The sequence below is a fragment of the Apteryx mantelli genome, chromosome 1 (genome assembly GCF_036417845.1).
Source record: "Apteryx mantelli isolate bAptMan1 chromosome 1, bAptMan1.hap1, whole genome shotgun sequence".
NCBI lineage: Eukaryota > Metazoa > Chordata > Aves > Apterygiformes > Apterygidae > Apteryx > Apteryx mantelli.
In genome coordinates this window covers 168,603,079-168,627,983 of record NC_089978.1, presented here as the reverse complement: position 1 = coordinate 168,627,983, position 24,905 = coordinate 168,603,079, and the positions used below count along the sequence as shown (strand labels likewise).

At 46.3% G+C, this 24,905-nt stretch overlaps 1 protein-coding gene across 1 annotated transcript; it reads left to right on the top strand.

The window, feature by feature from the left end:
* The first annotated feature begins 1,339 nt into the window (after positions 1-1,339).
* Positions 1,340-24,701, top strand: LOC106488374 (solute carrier family 23 member 1-like). The gene is made up of 12 exons (XM_013947245.2): positions 1,340-1,393; positions 4,751-4,897; positions 6,287-6,444; positions 9,971-10,130; positions 12,190-12,371; positions 16,065-16,185; positions 16,754-16,910; positions 17,141-17,394; positions 20,732-20,896; positions 21,709-21,817; positions 22,876-22,971; positions 24,433-24,701. The coding sequence occupies exons 1-12, from the start codon at positions 1,340-1,342 to the stop codon at positions 24,699-24,701; spliced, it is 1,872 nt and encodes a 623-aa protein (XP_013802699.1).
* The last annotated feature ends 204 nt before the right edge of the window (positions 24,702-24,905 follow it).

Sequence of the window (24,905 nt, the reverse complement as noted above, 5' to 3'; positions counted from 1 at the left end):
TCCAGAGTAGTTTGACCAGGAAAATAGTTCTTATTTAGAGCTTGCAGAAAAGGAGCATCCTCATGCCAAGATCAGGGTGGCTGGAAATGCACCCCATGAAGTTAAATATATAGGGAGAGCCCTATGTAACAGGAGTTCAGACAGGAGATCTAGCAATGTCACAAATGTCTGATGATTTTGATGCCTTAAGCTGTAGCTGTTTGGCAGCTCATTGCTTCATCGGTGGTATTTGGGGCAAAGCTGTGTCCCCCTGTAATGGACTCTTAGGATTATTTAGCCAAGGGAAGAGCTGGGATTGAGGTCTGAGAGTACCAATGCTCTACACGATAATCAGGGACCAGAGCTTCTTTCTGTTATTCTGCTTCCTATCTGGGAACAAGGAGACATTCCAAGTGAGCGATCAGCGTGGCCCTCTCTGCGGGAGCGCTCTGCAGCTGGTCTGTGCTGTTTACTGCCTTGGGAAGCCATTAAATTAAATTAAACAAATACTTAATCTGAGGAGGGTGGCTGGAATGACTTGATGGAGCATTAACACTATTTGCAGCTTATTAAGATAAGGCTAACTAAACTGTGTCCTCAGGTCATCTGATTATTTCCATTCAGCTAGGATCCTTATCCATGTAAGGACTATGCTCTGTGGTTTTATACTTTTAATATCTTATTTTTATCCTTTATACCTCTCTGGTATCATCTTCTGGTAACTTGATTATTGGTTGCTGTCTTAAATAGGTTCCAAGTGCCATCCTCATTCTTTTCACGTTGTAATAGGATTATCGTACAAGATGACGACATTTGTACCTGAGCCAAAATACATGGCAATCTATATGCAGAATAAGTGAAACCATCCAGAAACTGAATTTTCTAGAGATCAGCACAAAGCTCTTCAAACAGGCCCAACCCACACAGAAAATGCAAGTTGCTGTTGGATCAATAATGAAGCAACGCTTTTCAAGGCTGTGCCAGAAAAACAGGGAAATGTCTTGCCTCTTGGATATCTCCTTGCATCCTTACCTACAGAGGAAGTTTTTTCTGTCATCAGTTACTGATTCACTCAGCCCAGGGAAGGGCTGCTTTTCAGTTTGGTTTGAATGCCAGTCCTCTAATCAGCTGGAGAAAAGGAGTCACTTATATAAGCCAAAGGGAAAGGAAATGCCTCTGTGATACTGCTCACATGAATAACTAGGACTGAGCGGTGGTGGACTCCTGAAGTCCAGCTTCTGCATCTTCTCACCCAATTTCTTTAGGGCTGCCTTGCCTGGGACAAGTGGCAATTTGGGAGGCTTTCCTGTCTTTATTTGTCTTTCTTTTTCAAGGCAGTCCGTGAAGAAAAGTGGAAGGCATGACCCCCTCCTCAGACAAAGAACTCAACGGGCTAGATAACCCCAGCTTCGTGGTGAGTGTGCCCTTCTCTGAAGGTTAATTCTTGCATAAATTGGTGCGAGCCCTGAAAAAGGAAGAGAAAGGGAAAGCCAGAGGTTTGGACTGGCTGCAAGGATGCTTGTGGGCAGTGGACATCTATCTTAGCTCTTATCAACAGGAATCTGAGGGATAATTTCCTCACTAAAGCTTGCTACTGTTACAGACCTGAGGTAGTTTCTACTCTTTGGAGCTTTTTTTTTTTTCTTCTTTTCTCTCTATTATTTATAAAATGAGAGAGTAGATGAATGGCAGCGCGAGTGTATCTGTGTTGAAAAGGAACTGAGCTCATGGTTCCTTGTGGCTGTGTCCCCGGGTAGAGGATTTTATGTCATAATAAGTAAAAGTGAAATGTAGACTGGTGAAGAATGTTTTTCCTTGTCTTCTGGAACTATTTCTAGTGGGGCAAACTGTCAGAGAGGTGGATGAAGAAGGGATTTGGGAGTCAGCTGGGGAGAGCACTCTGTATGGTTACAGGATAATAAAAGCACCTGCAAATGAATGTTATTGAGGGGTGTGCAGGGCATGGAAAATACTGCATGCTGTGACAGAGCCATAGGGCCAGGAGGGGGCATGGCAGCTCTGTTCCCACCTCAGGGCAGAGGCAACTTCCACTAGAAATGAGAAGAGCTGCTTATCTGCCCACAGGAAGAGTGAAAGCGTGGGGTCCTGCAACCCTCCGCCTGCCTCGGTGCAGAACCTGGGCCTTGGAGGAGTCATTTAACCTCTCGGTGCCCAAGTCTCCCGTTTCTCAAATAACTCTTGGCCAGTTTGCTGTGAGTGGTGGAGATGGGGGTGCCATTGTGGGCCAGCTGCAGGCAGAGCCTCCAGAGAAGTGCTCAGAGCAATGCGGAGGTTTTCTGGTGTTATTACTAGTTGTCTCTGTTTCTGCCTCTTCCACCGTAACTCAGATCAGATCTGTAACTCCCTCGAGTGGGAATCACCCCTTTATCTCCTACCTGTAGTTCCAGCAGTTCAGTTTCCTATTGCTCTCATCATGTGCTTATCCAAAACACTGACGAGGGCCCTGATCCTGCGCCTGGCACCTGACAACAGGCAGGGGACAACCTGGACACCTGAGCTTGCAGCAGTAGCCGGGCTGGGAAACATCACCGCAAGCCGGGAGGCTGCTGCCAGGAGTCATCCCTGCTGAGACCAGCTGCTGCAGGGAGATGGAGGGAGGCTTGTCCGAGAAAAGGCTCTTACTGCTGCCCGTCTGGCTTACAATCCATCCATGCGTGGTGGTGTTCAGGAATAGCTTTCTCCCCCCAAAAAAACTCCACGCATGGGCAAGCTTAAGTACCTTCCTTGTACATTTGCTAATTCACAGCTCAGGCTCTCTTGTTCCGAAATGAAAATGCCTCCACGGGGAGTTATTTGGGAAGGCCTGCTGCTCTTTAAATTTGTGCCTGAGCTCTCTTTGAATTAACTCTGCCCTCACCTATCTGTTTTTAAGTACCTATAATGCTCCCAGCCTGCCTAGGCTAGGTAAATACACTGTATTTTAAAAGATATTAGATAGCACATTTTTAACAGTATGATCTTAAATGGACTTTGGAGACTCAGCCATGAGAGAGACTAGAAAACTGGAGATTTCAGGCAAATGATGCAGTCCTCCAGGATTAATAAGCTGCAGCTGCATATTTGCAACAGAATGTAACATTAATTTTACATCCCTATTTCCTGATTACATTGTTAGTTTTTGGCTACAGTGATAGGTAGGCCGTGACAGTTACTGCAGACACCTTTCTTTTTAGGCATTTTGGGGTCTGTAGGTTCCAATAAGACTGAAGGATAAAGAAAAGAAAAAGGTTGGTACTGACAAGCTGGTTGGGAAACTGGGAAAGGAACAGGGCAAGACAGGCTTCTGCCACTGCCTGCCAGATCTAGGCATCCCAGCCTGGAAAAGGTCCTCTGCTCCGGGTGCACTGGCTGGAGAGGCTTCAATGCAACAAACAGTTTGGGATCTTAATAGGCTGTTGGATTTGGATCAAAACTTTGTGGTTTCCCAAGCAACCTCCCACTGCCTGAGCAGTTCCTCTAAGGTGAGAGAGCACGGGTCGGGGGGGGGGGGGGGGGCTTCGTGTGTGTGTGTGTATGTGTGTGTGTGTGTGTATGTGCGTGTGTGTGCAAGGTGTGTGTGTGTATGCACAGGGATTTGTGTGTATGTGTGCCTGGGGTGGTGTGTGCCTGGGGTGGCGTGTGCATGGGGTGGCATATGTGTGTGCACAGGGGGCTGTGGCCGCAGGGAAGGAGGAGAGGACAATCTGGAGCAATTACTCCATTGAAAAACTGAAGCAAACTGAAGGCAACTGAAGCAAAGCAGTATTTTGCTTTTCTTGGGAGAACACATTTCTGTATAAATAAGCTCTGTGACTAGTATAGCTCCCCAGGGAGCCCTGAGACTTCTGGCTGTCTGGGAGGGGATCTGCACCTTCCTGGGGAGCTATTTCAGTTTCTGCCCAGCTCCCTGCAGCCTTGATGCCTGAGACTTGTCCAGTCCTTGGTACTGCCGTTGCAGCAGGACACCTTCCCCAGTGGCGGCTGGCCCTGGCCAAGGGCAGCACCCGCTGCAGGGGCGCCCAGCTTTCCCCGCTCCTCTGTGGCCACTGTGATCAATGGGCCTCCTGCAGCACGTGCTGGGGGTGAGGTTTCAGCAGGCCCTGCTTTTGCCTGTGTCCTCTTTTGAAATGGGCACAGGGTCTCCAAGATCATCGGTTTCACTGTGTTTTGCCTGACTCCTCAGTATTAGAGAGGTTTTGTAGTATGACAAAGTGAAGGTGCATTTATCAAGATGGAAGATTTTAGAGCATTTGGTAAGGAGATTAGAAAGAGAAGACTGAAGAAAAGAAAAGAAAAGATAAAATGTGCTTCTAGTCTGTAATTATTTGCTGCCCACTTGTTTTAGGATATTTTATCAAAAACTTGCCCACAAAAACTGCTTGTGGGGGACAGCCATGGACAACAGACAATAGAGGACAATGCAGATTTCATGGATTAACCTGTTGCAGACTCTTTCTTGCTTCTGGGTAGAGTTATTCCACTGTCAGCTAAACATGATACTAATGCATTTTGTCCAGATATGTCTTTGAGGCTAACTGAGACACTGTCCAGTGTCTCTTCTGGTCTAGATACACATGTGCCTCCAAACAATTTCCATAGGCATTTTTACCTATGTTTTAATCTCCCCCTCTTGTTCTTTTTTATCCTGGCCTTGTTGAAAGCTACAGATGAGGTGTTCTCACAAGATGTGGAGCACAGTCACAGGAAGGGCAGAGACTTGGTGCCCACTGGGCCAGACTCTGACTAATAAGAGCTCTCTCCTGCTTGCCAGGGTGAAGATGGGAGCCACTATTATGCCTTTCCTGACCTCACTGCCCAGAGCCCAAAGGAAGGCAGGGGTGAGGACCACAGCAGCAAGCTGGCATACATCATCACGGATGTACCACCATGGTATCTGTGCATCTTGCTGGGCATTCAGGTGAGACTGGGAAGAAGGCAGAGGAAGTGGGGGGGGGGTGGGAGTTTAATGGCTTTTCAACCAGTTAATGGGGGTGAAACCTGAATTTGGAAATGCTTTACATTCTTCAGGCATGACTAGAGCTGTGGGATCAGATCACCATGAGATCAAGTCCTTCCCACCATCTCCTGAACACTGATCATTATTCTTGTGCTTACGATTACACTGTGCCCTTTGAAGTGCAAATGGGAAGGCAGAGTCCCAGGGTCAGAGCCAAATAGTTAATAAGAATAGGTTAGATACCTCTGCTAAAGTTAGCCAGATGTCTAAAAGCTTCAGAATTTCTGCCATCCCTAGCTAAGCAGAGACAGCATGAGAAAGGCCCATGCTGCATTGTTCCATTGGTCTGTGTCCACGGCAGTGCATGTTGAATGACCCAACGTTAGCCATGCCATGTAAAGCCACTTGGTGTAGAGCCTCAGTGAATGGACACCTCAAGGTGGTTAAGATAATGATGAACTAAACTTGGTGGACATTTTGTACCTTGTTTCTTTAAATGGCAATCTCAAATTTAGACTGTATAAAAAGAAGGTTTTATGAACACATCTCCATCATTATTTTAATAAAACATGCCTCTAATGAGTACTGTGAGCTATCAAGCACTACCGGTTCCACCATTGCAGCCTTATGCTACAAGATGAGAACTGGGAAGTGACGGCTAAAATGACCTTGGATTAATCCACTGTTCACCACAAATAAGGCCAACATTTAAAGCAAAATTATGTTTGAAAAATTATTTTCACATTTAGTAATTAATTGAAGGTCATTGTAGAAATATGTCTGTGACCTTTCTGAAAAATACAGGACCTGATTTTTCCATTACTTCTCATCCATTTTGGGGGTTATTTATAAATAAGTAAGTAAATACATGGTGTGAGAAATGCTACTGATAGCAAAGAATGCATAGTTCTAGTTTGGTAACATTTTACATTTTATTTTCTGGTGCAAAAGAGAGGGATTGAAACTCGCATTTGCACTCATCTAGCCTGGTCAGTCTCTTCCCTGAAATGTCTCCACCTCCCTGGAAGAGCATCCCCAGCAGTATTGTCTTCAGGTGCTGGGGATAAACTGGTCCCTTCTGACAGCAATTGGGGGAGTCCAGAATACCACAAAAGGTTTTTGAGCATGGAAAATGGGGGAAGTTAGTGGGGGGCATTGCAGTTCCCATGGGTACTTTGAAACTGTCCCTAGCAGAGAATTAAAGTTGGCTAAAAAGCAGGAGCATGAGTCATACTAGTATCACACAAGCACTGGTCTACAATTTGCTTTTAGAATTCCCTCAGCAACCCAGCAATAATACACGGCCAGTTCTGCATCCTTCCTTACCCAATTTTTCTTTGTGGCTCCTAGCATTTCCTGACAGCCATGGGAGGTCTCGTGGCCATCCCTCTGATCCTCTCCAAAGAACTCTGCCTCCAGCATGACCTCCTCACCCAGAGCCACCTGATCAGCACCATCTTCTTTGTCTCAGGGATTTGCACGCTACTGCAAGTCTTCTTTGGAGTCAGGTAGGCCAAATGCAAGAAATAGGACACATGAGAAAACTGCTTGTAGATGCAATTACTACGTGGTCAGTGACCAGTTTGCTGTAGAGCTTGTCTATCAATGAGGGTTATCTGCTACCTTTGGCTAATCATGCCAAAGCATCCCAAAATCACTGTATACGATACTTTTGCAGGATCAGCTTACTAAGTGCTCTAACTTTTGTGTCTTCTCATGCACCTTTTGTTACACTAATAAGGAATCTATCATGCAAAACAGTAAAGCATGCAATAAACAGTACTTGCTTCCTCTATATGCCAGGAATCCTCCAGTTGAAGCAGGACCCTTTTGATCTGGGCCCAGGATCAAGGGAACACAGACTGTGAGAAACTCTAGGGCAGGGGGTAAATGGGAGAAGTATATCTCAAGCGCAGTACCACTTCTCATGCCAGGGATTCAGGGCACAATCTGAACTGAACCAAGGTAAATCCTCTTTCTTGCTGAGCTGTTGAAGAGTCAGTGGCGAGAGGATGAGCTTGCAGCTGCCCAGAAAATGAAGTACCTGATAAGAGACATAGCTGCAAGCACCCTCCTTCTCCCAAAGATCTAGACTGCCAGTTTCACAAACTGCTTTTTACTCTTCTTGTTTCTTCCTCCACTGCAACTTTTCCATGTCTGTCCGTCATAAGAAATGGCTGTAGACAAACCTCACTTCCAAGAGGGCTCCACTTCTCATAAATTGCAGATGTGCCATGTGGGCCAGGTCACCCTTCCTGGCTATGAAAGAGGGGGAGTCTGACTCTTTTCTGTTCAATTAAATTCAGGAGAGAGTGCATGACCATGACCTTTAGTATATGTGACTATGTGAATGATTCAGTCTGGATTTCTCCCAGGAATGCTTCCAAATGGCTCTGTGAATACCTGTGATCTGTGACATCTTCTGTTCCCTGTTAGCCAAGGATGAAAGAGTAGCAGGGAGCATTATTTCCTGTAGCTGAATAGCTAAATGAGGAACAACAGATCCAGTTAAGCTTAAATGGGTTCTGTTGAGCCGAGGATGCGATGGCCTTGCTGCCAGCCCAGATTTTAAAGCTGTAAGGGCATTCCCTGCTGGAAAGGTGGGACTTAGGCTGTGGCATAGCTAAAGAAGGGAAACCAAGCCTGCGGAGAAAGCTGGAATAGGGTTTTTTTTTTCTCTTACTGTTTTCTCAAGCCCTGTAGTAGTTGACAGCCATGAGCCACCAACATTACAGTCAGGAAAACAGTAAATATAAGGTTGAGGGGATGTTTTTTCCTGGAAAACATCAGTGCTGTTGTCTGAGGCCTTTGGGAGCCCTCAGCTAAGTACTGTGTACAGGTCATGATGACCATATGTAAGAAAAACTAATTCAGAGGAGAAGAGGTATGGAGACAAGCCATTAAGGTGGCATGGGGAAAGGAGACAATTCATTTTACAGAGGCAATCTGAGTGAGATTGTTTTGTTCAGCTTGACAAAGTGGAGGCTCAGAGGCGTAAGGCTGCAGCCAGCAACTAGACTGAAAAAGAACAGGATGGGATCAGGCAGGGAGAAACTATTTCAGCTAAAAGACAATGTTGGCACATGAACAAATAGATAGGAACTGGCCATGAAAATAGGAAATTGGGAGGTTCCTACCAAGAGTGAGTGCAATTCTGGAGCAGCCCTCCAGAAGCAATAGCGAAGGGAAAAGCCTGACCCACTTTAACCTGCAGCTCAGTCATGTTATATAGCATGAAAAAGCAGTGACAGGTCCCAGTCACTGAAGAGACTGTATCCGAGAGGCTCCTGAGGTAGACACAGGTCGCTTATCATTACAGTGAGTCCCCTTAGCACATGCTCAGATATCATATAATGATGATTAGAGCATAACATCTCCTTCTTTAAACCTACAGCATTTTGTCTTGCAAACCCCACTGGAAAGAAGTCAGCATCCCCCCTACGTGTCGTCACCAGCACCGACTGCAAACTAGCTTCAGGGCTAACACACCAGGAGCTATAAATCTATTGTTAATTCAACAGTGATGGCACTGGGCCATCTGTGTTTCTTTTTGTTTATTTTTTGCCTTGCCCAGCAAGATTCTTTGAAGGCTGCAAAATGCTCGACTGAATGCTATAAATAAGTGACTCCATGGATGACTGACATTCAAATATAAATTACTGCCAAAGTCTGAAACAACAGTTCAGATGTACGTGGCATGAGTAAGTGTAGTGGTATAAATATTTATTTTAGGTGAGGGAGGGGTGGTGCTGATAAGGCTATGACATCTTCTATTTTCCAGTGTGTTCCAGGGAATGGTAAAAATGCCCCTAGTTCAGGGAAGTTCTTTTTCTGCAGAAGTATTCACTTGGATCACCGTGCCACTGGTTTTCTAAGCAGGTGCCACAAGAGCTTCCGGCTCAAGGAGAGGTTGCTTTGGGGACTGCTCTCAGGAATGGTCTCTAAAGATTGAAGCTGAGGTGTGACGACTTGTTCAGAGCTTGCTGTGTCAGCCTGGGCCTTCAGACAGGTTCAGGTTTTTGAAGTGCGCTAGAGAAATGGCCTCCTCAACAAACAACTTTCACTGACATGGGGGCTTAGTGCTTTCAGTGGCTTTGAAGAGTCATTCGGGCCTTTTACATCTCTGTTGCCATTTCTCCATATGTGAAATAAGAAGTCTGGCTTAGCTCACAAGAGTGAAGGGAGCACTGATCCCTATATGTAAAGCCCTGTACTAAGCCACTTCTGAATGCCACTGAAGGCGCAAGCTCATTGCTAGCTTGAGGGGCTTCAAGAGTGAGTGTTCCTCTAAGCTAGGAGACGTGCGTATGTGGGAAGTGCTGAGCTCTTCCCAAGTCAGAGAGCTCAGACCTGCCCATGCAGGTTTCCCTTCCAGTGTCAGTGGAAACAGAGTAGAGAAATTAGCTTTAAAATGCAGTGTACTAAAGCTAAGTCCCAATTACTACCCCCAGTCTGAAGATGCTTATGATGTGGGGAGTAGCCAGTGTATGTGCATGTATTTATAAGCAGGTCTTGAAGAAAACTGAGGCAGCTGACGGGAACAGAGGAAGGAATTGAATCTTGGCAAGATCTGTGCCTAAAAGTCTTATCTGTGCTAAGTTTTTCTTGAGAATTTTACCCTCTTTCTTCCTTGGTCTTCTCTTCTCCTCCAGGTTTTCTTTTCATTGTTGTTTTACTATATGCAGCTCTGTTATCTGGTCAGACAAATGATCTGGTCACACATTAAGAAGACAATTTTTTTTTCCTTAAAGCAGTGTAGCAGAATTTGACTCCAGAACCAGTGTCTCTTTCGATTTTTGATGTTTGAACCTGGACTCTTTCCCTGATGTTGCTCTTGAGTGCAATGGGCAACAATTGCCAAGCATTGTCAGTGATGGAGACCTGCCAGAACATTTCCAAAGACATTGCCAGGGGCCATAAGCAGATTGATTTTTCATTTGTTTTCAATTTATTTTACTTTTCTTTCTCTCATTCCTATGGAGCTCAGATCCCAGAATTCACACTCTTCAGCTGTTCCCTCTGGGTTCCTTCCAGGTTGCCTATTATCCAAGGAGGGACTTTTGCATTCCTGACTCCCACCCTGGCCATGCTGTCTCTCCCCAAGTGGCAGTGCCCTGCCTGGACTCAGAATGCCACCCTAGTGAATACCTCTTCACCTGAGTTCATCGAAGTCTGGCAGACACGGATGCGAGAGGTAATCCCTGTGGACAGGCTGTGCCGAGACCAGCTCTAGAAGCATGATAAATGGTTCCTGAGCAGGCAAGGATCTGGGGAGAAGATTTTCCCAAGAGAGACCGCTGAGTCAGCGAGACTGAAGGCTGCATTACAAGCAGCTCTGCAGATATTTGTGACAGGGAATTTGCATAGCCATATTATATTTTCAGTGATACCTGTTCTGCATCAGGACTGCTTGCTTTCACAAAAGCTCCTGACCATGGCAGGGCCATAAGTGCTGGAGAACCCTCCACCCCCCGGTGACCCTGGTCCTCAGCCTGCTGCAGCTCCCTTGGCATCTATTCTCCAGTAAAAAGCAAGTGCTTTGCTGCTTTTAAATGGGGATCTGTAGGACAGGATGTATAGACCTCGGGTGATTTATGGTCCCTGCAAAGTCTCCATTGGTCTAGCCAGATCCTTTCACCATGAAGTGTGGTTGGCTTTGAGGAAGGAAGGGAGAGAAGATGTTTCTGAGGAAAGGACCCTGTCTATGCACAAGAAACCCAGTAAAAAGAAGTGAAAGGGCACAACTTACTGTAGATAATAAGGAAAAGAGTAATGTTAGGTAGCCAAAGGAGAAGAGGAAGGGTCAGGGATCTTGTTGCCTTATTCTACATCTATTCCCTAATCAGAATAAGTGACTGAATTTGCCTCTGTTGATCTGTATGTTGGGGTGCTTTGAAAAGCACTTGAAAAGCATTCTAGGATCCTGAAGGCTTTGCTGTGTAGTGCAGAGCACCATTCCTGTGGATACATGTAAATACTATTCTGTCACACAGGGACTGCTGCCTTTTCCGTTCAGGCTGGGGCTTTATCCCCAGGCTGGGGGTATTTCTCTTCCCTCTAGAGCCAGAGGGAGAGGAAGGTGCTCAGCACCTCAGACAACCCAGGCTGGGACTTATCACTCCATCTGTGACAGCAGAGAGAATCCTCACCTTCGAGTCTCCTGGCTGGAGCTGATGTGAGCAGCAAACCAACTTTCAAGACGTAACCACTGGCTACTTAAACAGTGATTGTCAAACACAGGGAAGCTCAGGGTGATAAATGTGTCCCCTGGGGGAAACCAGTACTCACAAAAAACAGAGGCCTGGCTATAACTGCCCTCCTCTCCTACCAGTGTGCTGCAATGCCCAGTCAGCCACATCCTCCTCTGTGGGCCATACTGTACAAGGGACTTGGATACAGCGTTGTGTTCACCTGCTTGAGGTCTACCTGAACACATACCTCCTAGTGACCCCTGAAAGACAGTTTGAATAGACAATGGGACATAATCAGTATGTTTGTCTCCTCACCCCCGCCAACCCACTGCCATGGGGCTGGTAGGGGTAACACGAGTAAGGGGCTACTAAGATGACTAAGGGACTGGAGAATCTGTCATATGAGGAAAGGTTGAGAGAGCTGGGACTCTTCAGCCTGGAGAAGAGAAGACTGAGGGGGGATCTTATCAGTGTGTATAAGTATCTTAAGGGAAGGTGTCAAGAGGATGGGGCCAGACTCTTTTCAGTGGTGCCCAGTGACAGGACACGAGGCAGTGGGCACAAACTGAAACACAGACACTTCCATCTGAACATGAGAAAAAACTTATTTACTGTGAGGGTGACTGAGCGCTGGAACAGGTTGCCCAGAGAGGTGGTGGAGTCTCCATTCTTGGAGATAGTCAAAAGCTGCCTGGACGCAGTCCTGTGCAACGTGCTCTAGGTGACCCTACTTGAGCAGGGGGGTTGGACTAGATGATCTCCAGAGGTCCCTTCCAACCTCAACCATTCTGTGATTCTGTGATTCTGAGTAACCAGGCACTTGGTCCTGGGGGCCATCCAAACACATGGGCCAAGGGGGAATTGAAGTGCTGGTGCTTTGGTGGCCCTTCTCTACACATGACACTCGGCCAGCTCCTGCTGTCATCAGAGTGAAGCCTCCATGCCTGTCCATCACTGGGAGCTGAGCCTGGCTCTCACACTGGTTTGGCACTCACCTGTTTAAGAAAAGGCTTAACAGCTGGAGCTCCTTTCAAACTCTGCTCCTTTCCTCCATTTTTCCAGGTGCAAGGAGCTATCATTGTAGCTTCCTGCTTTCAAATCTTCGTTGGATTTTCTGGCCTGATTGGATTTCTGATGAGATTCATTGGCCCTCTGACAATTGCCCCAACCATCACCTTGGTTGCTCTACCTCTCTTTGACTCGGCTGGAGATGACGCTGGGCAACACTGGGGCATATCATTCATGTAAGTCTCACTTCCCCTTGGGAAAGCTGTGTGTACACAGACCATCTACCTCTAATATAAAACCAAATGTTATAGTCTGTAGCAGGCTTCCCCAGGGATTGAGGAATTATTTGTTGAATACTAACATGTGACAGGCTTGTGCAAGATACCAGTACAGCATAGTTTATTTTCCAGGAGCTTAGAGCCTTCAGCAACATCAGCAAAAAAACAAAAAAAACAAAAATGAGGTTAAAAAAATCTGATTTTGTGAAAACCCTGAGTTCACAGGTCAGTAAACAAGTCTTTTCTATGGTGATTCCTGGGGACAATCCCTATCATACACATAGTATCTCACACACTCAGAATTTAAGTTAAAAAGACATTCCTAAAATGACAATGTTGAGTGTCCCAAGATAGATATTCCTGAAGTTAAAATAGCAGTATATATTGTTTTCACATGACTAGGAGGAACTGTTTTCTCCTAGGAGGGCCTGGGGAGTCTGGAAATATCTGCATTGTGCACATGTAGCTTTGCAACATTAACAGGGCTCCTTCGGAGACATTTGTGTTGTGTGCCCTTATAATTGGTGGTAGAATTTTCTTGGCACTCCAGAAACAAATTAAAAAGGTGGAAATGTCACTGCATGGTTCATCTGCAGATTTGATACTTTCAGACCCATTATGTAGACTTGAACTTGGGATAATGTACAACCTTAGTTTGTTATCTGCCTATGGACTCTCATTGGTTTGCTAGTGGTGTCAGAGCTGCCTTTGGAGACACAGGGACTGGGTTTGACTCCAGCCCCTGGGAGGCAGTGTGCTTTCAGGGGACATGTTCCCCACCCTGGCTCTGTCCCCAGGCTGGGCTTGTGCTCCTGGCTGTGCTCCTTCTGACCCAGCTGGTCTGCTCTGCCTTCCAGCACCTCCACTCTGAGGCCCCATCTCTGCTGAATCAGTCTGTTCTCCACCTCTACTTCCTCACCTAATTGGTCTCTCCTCTCCCATCCCTTTAGACCCCAAACCCTGTCTGTTCCCCCAGGCTTCCCATCCAACCATAGTTTCTCCCACAGCATCTCTGGCTTGTTGTCCTATTTCCAGTCCCAATGAACTATCCTGGCTCCTTTCCTTAGCCTTGTCTGGACTATCTCCTCTCTCTGCCTCGCTTTTCCACTCACTGGCTCCTAACCTCAGGCCCTCACTTGACCTCTTTGCCCAGCCCTGCTGCTCCATCTGCCATCCATGAGGTCCCTCTCCTCCAACCCAAGTCCTTCACCTGCCCTCAACCATGGCCACCCTTTCTGTCCTTTTCGTTTCTGTCCCATCTCCTGCCTGTGCTAATCTCAGTCCTTTCTTTCATGACTCAGACTTCTTTGCCCCAACCTGATCATTATGCTCTGAGCTATCTGGGTTGTGTCCTCTTTTGCCGTGAGGCTGTCTCATGCTCTGTGAGCGCCAATAGGGAAAGGGGGAAGAGTCATGATGGAGAAGGGGGAAGACACAAGCCCTGTGGTCTTGGCCCTGCTACCCCGCCCCACCACATCCCACAGCACCCATGGCAGCCAAAACTTGCTGTTGCCTTGAGTACCTGGGCTAGTACGTGCTCATCTGCTCCCTGATGATCATGCATACACAGTTCATCACTGGGCGATGGAAGAGGCTTGGACATACTTAAAAAGCTCAGCACCTTTATGGGCTGCAAACACTAAAGTCAGAGGTGGTTCTGCCAAGCACTTGGGACCTAGGATGAATGATCATTTTTACAGATTGATCACACTTGAGCAGATTTTTATGAAAAAGAGTAATATCCCTCACCCCAAAGACCAAGTCTTACTGAATCTTAGGTCTTTTTCTCCAGAACATAGGCAGGCCCTCCCACTGTTCTAGTTAAAATCGCCTCTCAACACAGGCCATACTATGTCTCTTTCCTGAATGTTATTATTGGAAATAGGTTTGGGATATATTTTTCCAGAAATATTTGGCCCAAGGCAGATGTTTTCCATGGAAAAAATTCATCTTGAATTGTTAGAGTTAGGAAGAATTATAAGCAGCTGAAAATAGCATCTATTAACAGGATGTGTCAGGCAATCTGAATAATAAGCAGTGACACCTACCCAAGATAGAAGACTACTCCACAGTGATTCATAAAGCTGCTGAGCCCCTTCGTAAATGCAAATGCACAAAATGTGCACTGACGCGGCTGGCCTGGGCTCTGTTGCTTTAGAAACAATAACGCAAAGCAGGTCCTCCTCGAACTTTCTGCGTCCTCATTCAATGCTTTGATTGATGATTCATAGCCTTTGGCTGTATGTTGCAGTATGTCCTTGCAGAGAGGTGAGGCTGGTGTTTCCTTTGCACTGCTGGCATTCTTCCTGTCCTTAAAGGAAGTATAGCCTCCCCGTGGTGGAGAGAGCCTGGCTTTTGGAGTCCTCTAGAGTCCTGAGCTCCTCGGGTAGCCAGGCCTTGAGTTAATGATGTGGGGGACAGGTGGGAAGCTGGGCATCCATATTGTACCTACAGCTCACGTTACCTTTTCACTCATGGAAAACTACCATTTCTTGCCATCAGTGTGCAAAGTTACTAAATGTAATTTGGTGTAATTTGCCAAATCCTATTTCAAATAATTCACTCATTGTATTTAATTTATATTTGTTATGGAGATGAGCAGTTGTGGGGGGGGTGTCTGGTTCCCGGCCTCCCACTAGATACCACAACCAGCAGCTTAATCCGCCACCGGCCCTGGTTGTCTTTTCTGGAGTGAAGCAGCATGGAGGGAAGACAGGGCTTGCTGTGAGCATGCGCTCAGCCGTGCATGCAAGGCAAACCCGATGCTGTGCGCGTGCAGCCCTGCACTGGGGTTTCCAGGAGGTTCAGCCCCAGGGCCAGGGTGGGAGAGGAGCTGCACCCTGTGGCCACCTCTACGAGATCAAGCCCCGTGGCCTGCTGGAAGTAAACAGGGCCACTGCTACCTTGGAAAACCCATCTATGATGCAGATGTAGCAGCATGGGCGGCCGTGCCATGCCCTTCGTGTGTGATCGGGAAAGCTGTGCCCTGCAAGGCGTCACAGGAGGGCTCTCCCTAGGGCTGGCACAGCTGCTTCTGCAGGCAGGAGCACTTGGGCACTGTTTTGTACTCGCTGAACAAGACCCCAGCGTTAGGGAGGACAGCAGGGCACGATGTGCAGCCCCACTGTCCTGCCACATTTTTTTTCTTTCAAAACAGGAACTTGTGTAGGCAAATCAGTGTGAGTTCATACTCCCTTATGATGTGAAATGAAACCCTGTGACTTCCTCTTTTGTTTCTCCTTGCTGGGTAGGAGCTCTTTGGAACTTAAAAGCAGCATAAGTAAACGTGAAATCAGGAAACCAACAAATTCTGTATTTCTAGTACATCTAAATTATATAGAGAGGTTCAAGGACAGCTTCCTATATAGCCTGCCTGGACCTTGCATGTCTCTCATGTCTTTCTTTTACTCAGCATCATTTTTAAACTTCTGGCAATGGTATCATACTCAATGATTTACCATTGCAGTGATGTGGGTCTTGAAACAAAAGGGATCAAAAAACATTTACAAGCACAACAAAACTCTAGGTAGCATATAATGGGAAGCTTGTTCCCCTTCAGCCTTGTTAGAGTGGGGATCCTCTGTGTAGTGCCGAGAGCCTGATTTTTGGGGGTACTTTTTGTCTCATGATCTACTTTTTCCCTTCTCCTAGGACTATTGCTTTCATAGTTATATTCTCTCAGTACCTGAAAGATGCGCCTGTGCCGTTGCCGTCTTACCAGAAAGGCAAGAAGTGCCACTTCTCCAAGATCTACCTCTTCCAGATCTTCCCAGTAAGTTATGGTTCCTGGTGATGACAGAGGGACTGGGCTAACCCGGTTTGGGCTGTCTGGGCTCAGATACTATTTCCACTCACTTCCAGCACAGTAAGTTTCCCAATCTCACCTGTGTTGTAGTTTGGTTTCATCTTAGTGTCGGAAAGCCATCTTTATCTCAGAAATGCAGGCTGCTCACCACCTCAGCGTGCTGGAGCTGCTCTCTGTGATCCCTGCTTTCTCTGGTCCTTTATTTCATTGTCTGGATAATCAGGAAAAAAAAACTTTCCAAATGCAGCTGATCCTTCTTCAGTTGCCCAGTGTGCCTGCCCCCAGGACTGTTCTGTACAGGGAAGGGCGCAGAGGGCAAGAAGGCACCACCGCCCCATACAAGGGAGGCAGCCGGGACATGGGAGCACCTTGCTGGCACTCTTCCCCCATGCCATGTGCACACGCACGCATGGGGAGGAGGCCAGACTGGGAGAGAACCTGCCTCAGACCCTGTACCACCATGTGGTGGCCCTACCAGCTTGCTGGAGACGTGGCTGTGCCCTAACGGGACACCCCTGTCGAATGTGACGGACAGGTGCTGCTGGGGCTCTCCCTGAGCTGGCTGCTCTGCTACGTGCTCACGGTGACCGACGTGCTCCCTGCAGACCCGGCAGGATACGGCCACCCGGCTCGGACTGACACGCGAGGGGACGTCCTGTCCCAGGCTCCCTGGTTCCGGTTCCCCTACCCAGGTAGCGTGGCATCCGCCTCTGCCTTGCGACCCGCTGCTCCTGCTCCTGTGGGTCTCACTGGCTTGTGCCCTCACTCATGGGCACCGCGGGGAGGTGAAAGGACCCTGAGCAGCCCAGCTGGGCTGGACGATGAGGCAAAACACTTGCAAGTGCCTCCACTGCTTTGTCCATCAGTAGGCTTCAGAGCAAACCCGATGCCACTGACCCTGAATCGAGCTCGCTCTTTGCAGGCCAGTGGGGAGTCCCAACCGTCAGCCTGGCCGGGATATTTGGCATCATAGCTGGGGTGATTTCCTCCATGCTGGAGTCGCTGGGTGATTACTACGCGTGCGCCCGCCTGTCGGGTGCCCCGCCACCGCCAAAGCATGCCATCAACCGTGGGATCGGAGTGGAAGGCATCGGCTGCCTTCTGGCTGGGGCCTGGGGGACTGGCAATGGCACCACATCCTACAGCGAGAACGTGGGTGCCCTGGGCATCACCAAGGTGAGTTTTGTCACAGTGGGGCAGCCCCGTCACGCCACTTGCCGAGGAATGTCATAGCCCGCTCAGAGATATGTCCCGAGGGTGTATTTACAAGCATGTTATCCACACTGGATACATGCTGGACCTGGGAATTGATCTTAGCACAGCTCTTGCTGAACACACCATGCAAAAAAAAAAAGTGCTTGCTGCCCATGGGCACTTGGTGACCATCTCAGCCAGATTGTCCAAATCATGTAACATAAGCAGTCATTCCTGCTCTTTCACCGCATATGATTTGAATATGGGAGAGGTATACACTGCTGTTACTCATGGCACCTGGTCTGTAAGACTAAAGAGAGGACGTTATGCTGTGAGCTAATCTGGGAACTTCCTGAGAACTAAATTTATCAAAGTTATTTGTCTATCCATCTATCTATGTGTCTATCTATCTATTTTCCTAAATATGTGAAGAAGAGGAGAGGAGAGGAGAGGAGAGGAGAGGAGAGGAGAGGAGAGGAGAGGAGAGGAGAGGAGAGGAGAGGAGAGGAGAGGAGAGGAGAGGAGAGGAGGAAAAAAAAAGAAAAATAGCAGTTTTTATTAGGGCTTCAAATTCCACATTTTTATAACCCAAAGCTGGCAATCATGTGACAGGTAGACTGTTTCTTTGGAATTATAAAACGTGATGGTAAAGATTTATGTTTTTACCTCTCTATAAAGTTTCAGGAATCCCTTGAGTATCTTATTGCTCTTATAAGGGAATGAAATTTCTAGAGATAAGCTTGGCAATTAGATCAGAGGTTTTCATTCAGCTTTATAGCCAGGGGGTGGGTACATCCAGCAGCCATCCAGAAAACATTTTTAAATCATTGTCAAATAAGCTATTGTCATATCAGCAGAGCTGCCAGACAGTAAATAAATGCAGAAATTGACTTATGGCTCCCACTCTATAATACTGCTTATTTCATGGGATTTTATAAACCTCACTCACAATAACCATTTCTCACAGACTGAGCCTTCAGTGTTTGAGTGAGGTGGTTGTTTCCAGCAGAGAAGGTTGTCTGGATGTCTGCACGGAGGCCAGTTTAGCCTCTCACCCCACGTACCATGTTGCTGTGTGGTCTGTACATACTGACCACATGCCTGAGCTCCTTGTTTCATGACAAGTAGTTTGCGGCATACGTTGAATGTATAGGATGTAAGCACAGTGGACAAGTGCCCAGACTCATAATTATCAGATCAGTCTGTTCTCCCTGTGTCCTCTAAGTCCTTCAGGTAGACATGACATCCTTTCTGTTTTAAGGGAGGTGTTTCCCTGAGATTCCACCTCTGGAAAAGTTACTCGTTCATACTTAAGGGTCCAGAAAATGCAGAGTCTCATTTCAGTCAGTCTTAAATCAGTGGAAAGACTGGGATAGACAGAGGAAAAGAGAGACAGAGGAAAGACAGTGGAAAGGCTGGGATAGATGGGGATGCTGAGAGCACAAGGCAGATTTCATTTCATTTGGGTTTTGCATGGGAAATGCGTCTTTCCATAACAAATGGAAACACAAGGGACTTGTCTCCCTGCTTGAATAGAGGTGTTCAGCACCATTTGAAATGTCTTCGGGTATCTCAGATATCTACAGGGGCTGGCAGACAAAGCAAAGGAGAAGGTGCCAGAAGCTGCCAAGATACAACCTCTTAAGAGGCACCAGACACCTATGCTTAAGTTAGTGGATGAAGTCCAGCATGCCAATACTGAGCTCTCGTTTTCAAGGAAATAAGATGCAAATTTTAAGGAGAGGTAAAGACCTCAGAATTGCCATATACATAGTAGCAAACTGCACTTCTTCTACCTTAAGAGAACTGAATTTCTTATTTTCCTGACATAATTGAAACAAATTTTAAACTACAGGCTGTAAAATCATATGCTCTCAATTGTGGTATCAGTGGATTAGTTAATTTGCCTTTAAGGCCAGCTCCATGTACTAGGTGATTTGTCATTTTGGCAAATTAAGAATCTTAAACTTCATTCTAATCCTGGAACAAATAGATCTTTTGGCTTTTATTAAATTACACTTTTGATAGCAAAGTGTCAGTGTTTATATTCCTTAAAGTCAAGGAATATAAAAAGCACACGCAATGGCAAAGGGAAATGTATGTATGATTTTATTTTGAAACTCCCCACAAAATCTTATTCATTTATCTTTTACAATCAAGAAATATTCAAAAAGGGACACTACTAGTTACTGGAAATGTTTTTCTTGAAAGTGTTGACAAAAAGCCCTTGCTGGAAATATCACATTCTTCAGATATTTGCAAGGAAAGATTAAAATAAATAATTGAATTACAAAATGTTTGCAGAGGATTACAGAATTCCTCTGCCTAAGACATGAATGTTGTAAATCTTAGCATGATTCTTTAAGCCTTCCAATGCTTGGTGTGGCAAGACAGATCTTGAATTGAAAGTCTAATAAATATTGTGGGTTTTTTTAATTTCCATAACCTCTAAATGTCTCTTTAATCCCTTTGTTTTTGCAGATAATCTTTTTCTTCCTATTCACATACTCTAGCAGATCTGCATAAGACTCATGACTTGGTGCTTCACCCCATCTTTGTTGTAGTGCCTGACAAAGGAAAGGCCCCTTGGTTCTCCCTAGGGGAAAAAAATGAGACAAAACTGGTTTCACTGAAGCTAGATGGGTAATGACAGATAGGGGCAGACCAACAGACTTCCCCAGGTCTTGCTAGCCATTTATTAAATATGGAAAGAATATACCAGATCCAGGAGCTAGGGATCTAAACAGCTTGTCTGGCCAGCTCTGCTCTCCCAATTCTTGCTCCCGAGGAAACGGAGGCCGCAGTGCCAGACATCTGGCTGAAACCCATTTTTAGATGGAAATCTAAACCCTAGTAGAAATATTGTCCCATAAATTAAGTGGGTAGTTGCAGCCCCAGCTTGTGGGTACACTGAAATATTTCTAGGCTGGAGCAAGAGCAAAGCCATACGTGGGGGTTATTGTGCTTTTAGTTTAATGATAAACTATTGTTTAGCAGCAAACTGTTAAAGTCCTTGCCAATAGTAGGACAAAAGGATGACATAAAATAAATGGGTGTGGATCTGCTATTGTTCCCAGAGTGGCTTTTTTAATAACTCTTCGCCAGTCTGCAAATACAGAGGCTTCCCATGCAGTGAGGACATCTCAACTAGAATGTGCTCACCCAAGGCTATATCTGAACCTTGGAGCTGAATATGCAATTAAGTGCTGTATCTGAGGTGCAACAACTGCCTGCCAAGTGTGCACTTGCTACATGGAGCCATCCATTCTCCACCTCTCTGTACCATGCACATGACTCTGTCCTCTTCCTCTTGACCCAGGTAGGGAGCCGAATGGTGATAGTTGCTGGTGGCTGCGCCATGCTCCTCAGCGGCATCTTTGGGAAAGTGGGGGCTATGTTTGCCAGCATACCTACCCCTGTGATCGGAGGAATGTTCCTGGTGATGTTTGGAGTTATCACAGCAGTGGGAGTTTCCAATCTGCAGGTAACAGCTGGGTGAACACCATTTCATCCTTGAGGAAGGTGACTTTGGTTTGAAATCAGGTTCTTATCAGGCTGAGTCAAATATAACTGAGTTGCAGCAAATGCAAAGATTTGTGTTGGCAGCTCCTTGGAGAAGCTGAGGACACAATAGACCCAAAGGGCTAAACCACAGAGGGGTTCCTGGTTGGGGCAGAATTTACTGCTGCTCGAGGTAGTGGTGTTACTAACAACCTAGTAGGTCAGGGCTGCTCCCCGGCTTCATTAATGCATATAGTGATTTCCCTAGGGTGTTACTTTCAGACTCTTCTCATGGTTTATCTGAAGCAAGCTGTTATCAGCAAGGGGGATGTTTCTATCATTGCCTGTATGGCTGATTTGTTGCTATATCCTACGGTACAGGTGCAAGCCAGGCTGTGTTGTTGCACGTCTGTTTAGGGCAGGGCACCTTCAAATAGAGAACACAAGCCAGGAATGGGGCTCAGGTAAACAAGTTTCATTTCCAGCTCGCCCAGTGGTTTGCTGGGTGAATCCCCTCTTCTTCCAGTGCCTCAGTCTCCCCATCAGTAAAAAGGAGACCATGGCGTGCTTTGCCATCTAACTGTAACTGCCCTATACAATTGCTACTTACTATATGCATATACACATACACATTTCTGAAAGCTTTTGCTAATTTTGATTCAGCTTTAAACACAATTTTCTACTGTAGCACCTGTCATTGGCTTTGCGCTTGTACATGCATCCAAGAATGTCTCATTAACACACATTATGGTCGCCTAAACAGCAAGTAGTAATGTCTACAATTTCTCTGTGCAGTATACAGATATGAACTCCTCCAGAAACATCTTTATCTTTGGGTTTTCTGTATTTGCTGGCCTCACAATTCCCAACTGGGCAAGCAAAAATAGTGGACTGCTGGAAACAGGTAAGAAGTGAAATCACATCATATTTTAGAACCATTTTCTGTAGTATAAAACTGAAGCAAAGGCTGATCCTGAGAAATCTTCCAAAATGCAGTTTTCCAAATAAAACCCTGAAGCCTGCGCTTTGACTGTTGCCTGTTGCTTTCACGGTGCGCTCTTCTTGCCCTCTGCTCTCCTGCAGAGCTCTGGGGTGGAAATCTGCTACCGATTAGCCCCTGGACCTTGCCAGGCTCCCAGCTGGCCAAGGATTGCTGAGCATGCTTCCTTGGGATGGGCTCCAGGGTGAGGCCTTGGCCAGGAGAACAGCCCATGGCTGAATCCTGTTCAAGATCTCTGTGGAGGAGGCTTTCTTATGTGCTCACATACAAGAAAACTTTGTTGTTTCCAAACCGCACAAGAAGACTCATCCACTAATTCATCAAGATAAGTTCATTGAAATTTCTAGTCCTAGAACAGTTAACCCTTCAGTGTATCTCTGGTGATTAATGTCTCTGTCACAGGTATATATGGCATGCTGGGGTGATGAGAGAGCTGGGCCCAGAAATCAGATGTGCTATAGATGCTCTATCAGATGCTCTGTGTCATTGGGCTATTTTGCTCACACCTATCAGCCCTCGCAGAGCAGCAGCACATCTGATTAACTTAGTATGAAATCCCATGCTAAACAAACCTATACTTCTTTGGGGAGTGAAGCTTGTGTGTTTGTAGGGAACGGTCTGGCATTATGTCATGGAGGCACAGAACCTGTTTGGAGCAGAAGAAGGTTTCTTCCTGAGACAGTGCTGTGATGACTTGCAGTGTAGACAGGCTCTTAATATATTTGTGAGTCATCCCCTGCCCACTGGCAGCTGGGTCAATGAATGATTATGCAGAATAAAACTGCGGGTCTGAAATCAGCAGGAAGATCAATCTCCCCTGCATTGCCACATGCTAGGCTCTGCTTTGGGATTTGCAAGTCTTGTCTTAACAGGCATGCAGCTTGCAGCCTCTTGGCACTGGCTATGTTGCTGGGCAAACACGTGTCTCTCTGCATCACTACCCAAAGCTGTTTTTCTGCTAGGAATCATCCAGCTGGACCAAGTGATACAGGTGCTTCTCACCACCGGCATGTTTGTGGGCGGATTCCTGGGGTTTCTCCTTGATAACACCATTCCAGGTAGGATTTGTTGCAAAGAGCTAAGCTACTAAGCTCTGCCTGCCCTAGGGTTTGTTTCCTAGTATTTTTTCATCTTCATTACTACTGCATCAGCTCTGCGGATAGGAGTTGTGCTAGCAATTATGAAACATCATGTCCCTGAACTCCTCCCAGAGGGGGATGAAGAACAGGAGACATGGGGAACCCATCACTGAAATAGTCTCTGGCTGAAAAAAACAGCAGTTCATCAAAAACGTACTCATTTTTCAGGAAAAACCTGGTCTGAAGAAAAGTTTATTTTCCATAATACCTTTTAGGGAAAATACCAGCCTAAAGTCAAGTTGTTAGTTGAAAGGAGAGACAGAGGCAACTGGAGGGAAGAACCCTTACTTGATGGTGGGACATACTCAGATTCCTACCTCAGATCAGGCACAATGCAGCCACTTTCATTTTGAGGGTAGTTTTTTTTCCATCCTCTCTCTTTTATCTGCTTATTTTCCCTCTCTTCCCCCCAGAAATTCTCAGAAGGCCTCAGTCTTATCCTGAGATTTCAGAAAGTGTTTTGGAACCTCAGAAAACATTATGAGATGGAAAAAAAAAAATTCTTGCTTGGTTGTAGGCAAAGTGCCAATGTGTGCCTACTTATGAGAGCTACTAAAACTGAGGCTTCCCTGGTACCACAGGGGTGGAAAGCACCAGGAAAGGCTCACAGTCACAGATGAGATATAGCACCTGCTGCTAGTGCTCACTACCAGCAGAAAGGCCCCAAGTTCAGTCAAGCTTGGGGAGAGACAGAGTAGGAATGAGAGAGGAAAAAACCTCATTTCTGCAGCAGGAAAAAGAAAAAAAAAAAGCAGGAAGGATACACCATTAACCAGATTCTTCTGCTGTTCTCTGCCTTAGGCTTCCCAAAAAGCCATTCTCCTTCCAGTTCTTTAATTTTCTTGTAACCCCTAGTCCTCAGGTCCTCCAGGCAGTATTAACAGAGATCCTCACTTCCTTCCCCCAAGGAAAGCTCAGCTGCTGCCAACAATTAAAGGCACTTAGCAATGCTTTGGCCAATGTAAACACCTGTAACTAATAATTGCTAGTTAAATCTTGTTCCCCTGCCCTGCTCCACAGTAACTCAGCAGTTACCATCCTGCCTTGGTTTTCTAACACTTTGTGACTCCCTTTGAATAATTCTTGGACTTCCACATTGCTTGTGAAAATCTGTTTCTGTATACTTGATCCATGTGAAAAACAGTGGAGAAGACTGCTAATAGGGAAGCTGTAGCAGGAAGAAAGGTGGTCTAACAGGCAGTTAGGTAATCTTTGTAAAGAGCTTTGAAGCCAGAAGGGTTTAAGTGTAAGGGATCTATATGTTTTACTGGGTCTGTTGGGATAGGGGGAGTGAATGTGAAGCACACAAAGCAGACTTATGTTTGGTACATCTGTTTCAATGTTTTCTACACAATGATCCTCTCCTTTTCTCTTTTGCAGGAACACAGGAGGAGAGAGGACTCCTGGCATGGAAGCAAAGCCATAAGGAAGAGGGAGACAACTCTCAGCTCGTTTCCAATGTCTATGATCTTCCCTTTGGCATAGGCACCAAATACTGCACTGTCTCTTGGTTTCGATATCTCCCCGCTTGTCCCAAAAGACCACCTGGAGGCAAGCGAATGGATGAACCAAAGGCTGCTAAACAGGAAAGCAGCATTAAAGCAAGCTCGGAAAGAGCTCCTGAGATAGGAGCCGATACAAGGATATAAGCCCTGGCCTGAAGGTGAACTCATCTCTGAAGCAGAGGTCTGAAAATTGTGTCTGCAGCCCCCATCATTTGAGCCTTAGGTGGCAGCTGTCAGAGGCTGGAGCAGAACAGCTGATAACATGTCTTTCTCTTCCCAGCGCCGCTGGTGACCTCGAGGGAGTCACTTTTCTCCTCTCTGCTTCTGTCTGCCCACCTCCAGGAAGAT

Bases quoted from the DNA above. Each gene is read 5' to 3' on its own strand.
- LOC106488374 (XM_013947245.2), top strand. From the start codon at position 1,340: ATGACCCCCTCCTCAGACAAAGAACTCAACGGGCTAGATAACCCCAGC. The intron at 1,394-4,750 runs GTGAGTGTGCCC...CCTGCTTGCCAG, and splicing joins TAGATAACCCCAGCTTCGTG to GGTGAAGATGGGAGCCACTA. The intron at 20,897-21,708 runs GTAACAGCTGGG...TTCTCTGTGCAG, and splicing joins TGGGAGTTTCCAATCTGCAG to TATACAGATATGAACTCCTC.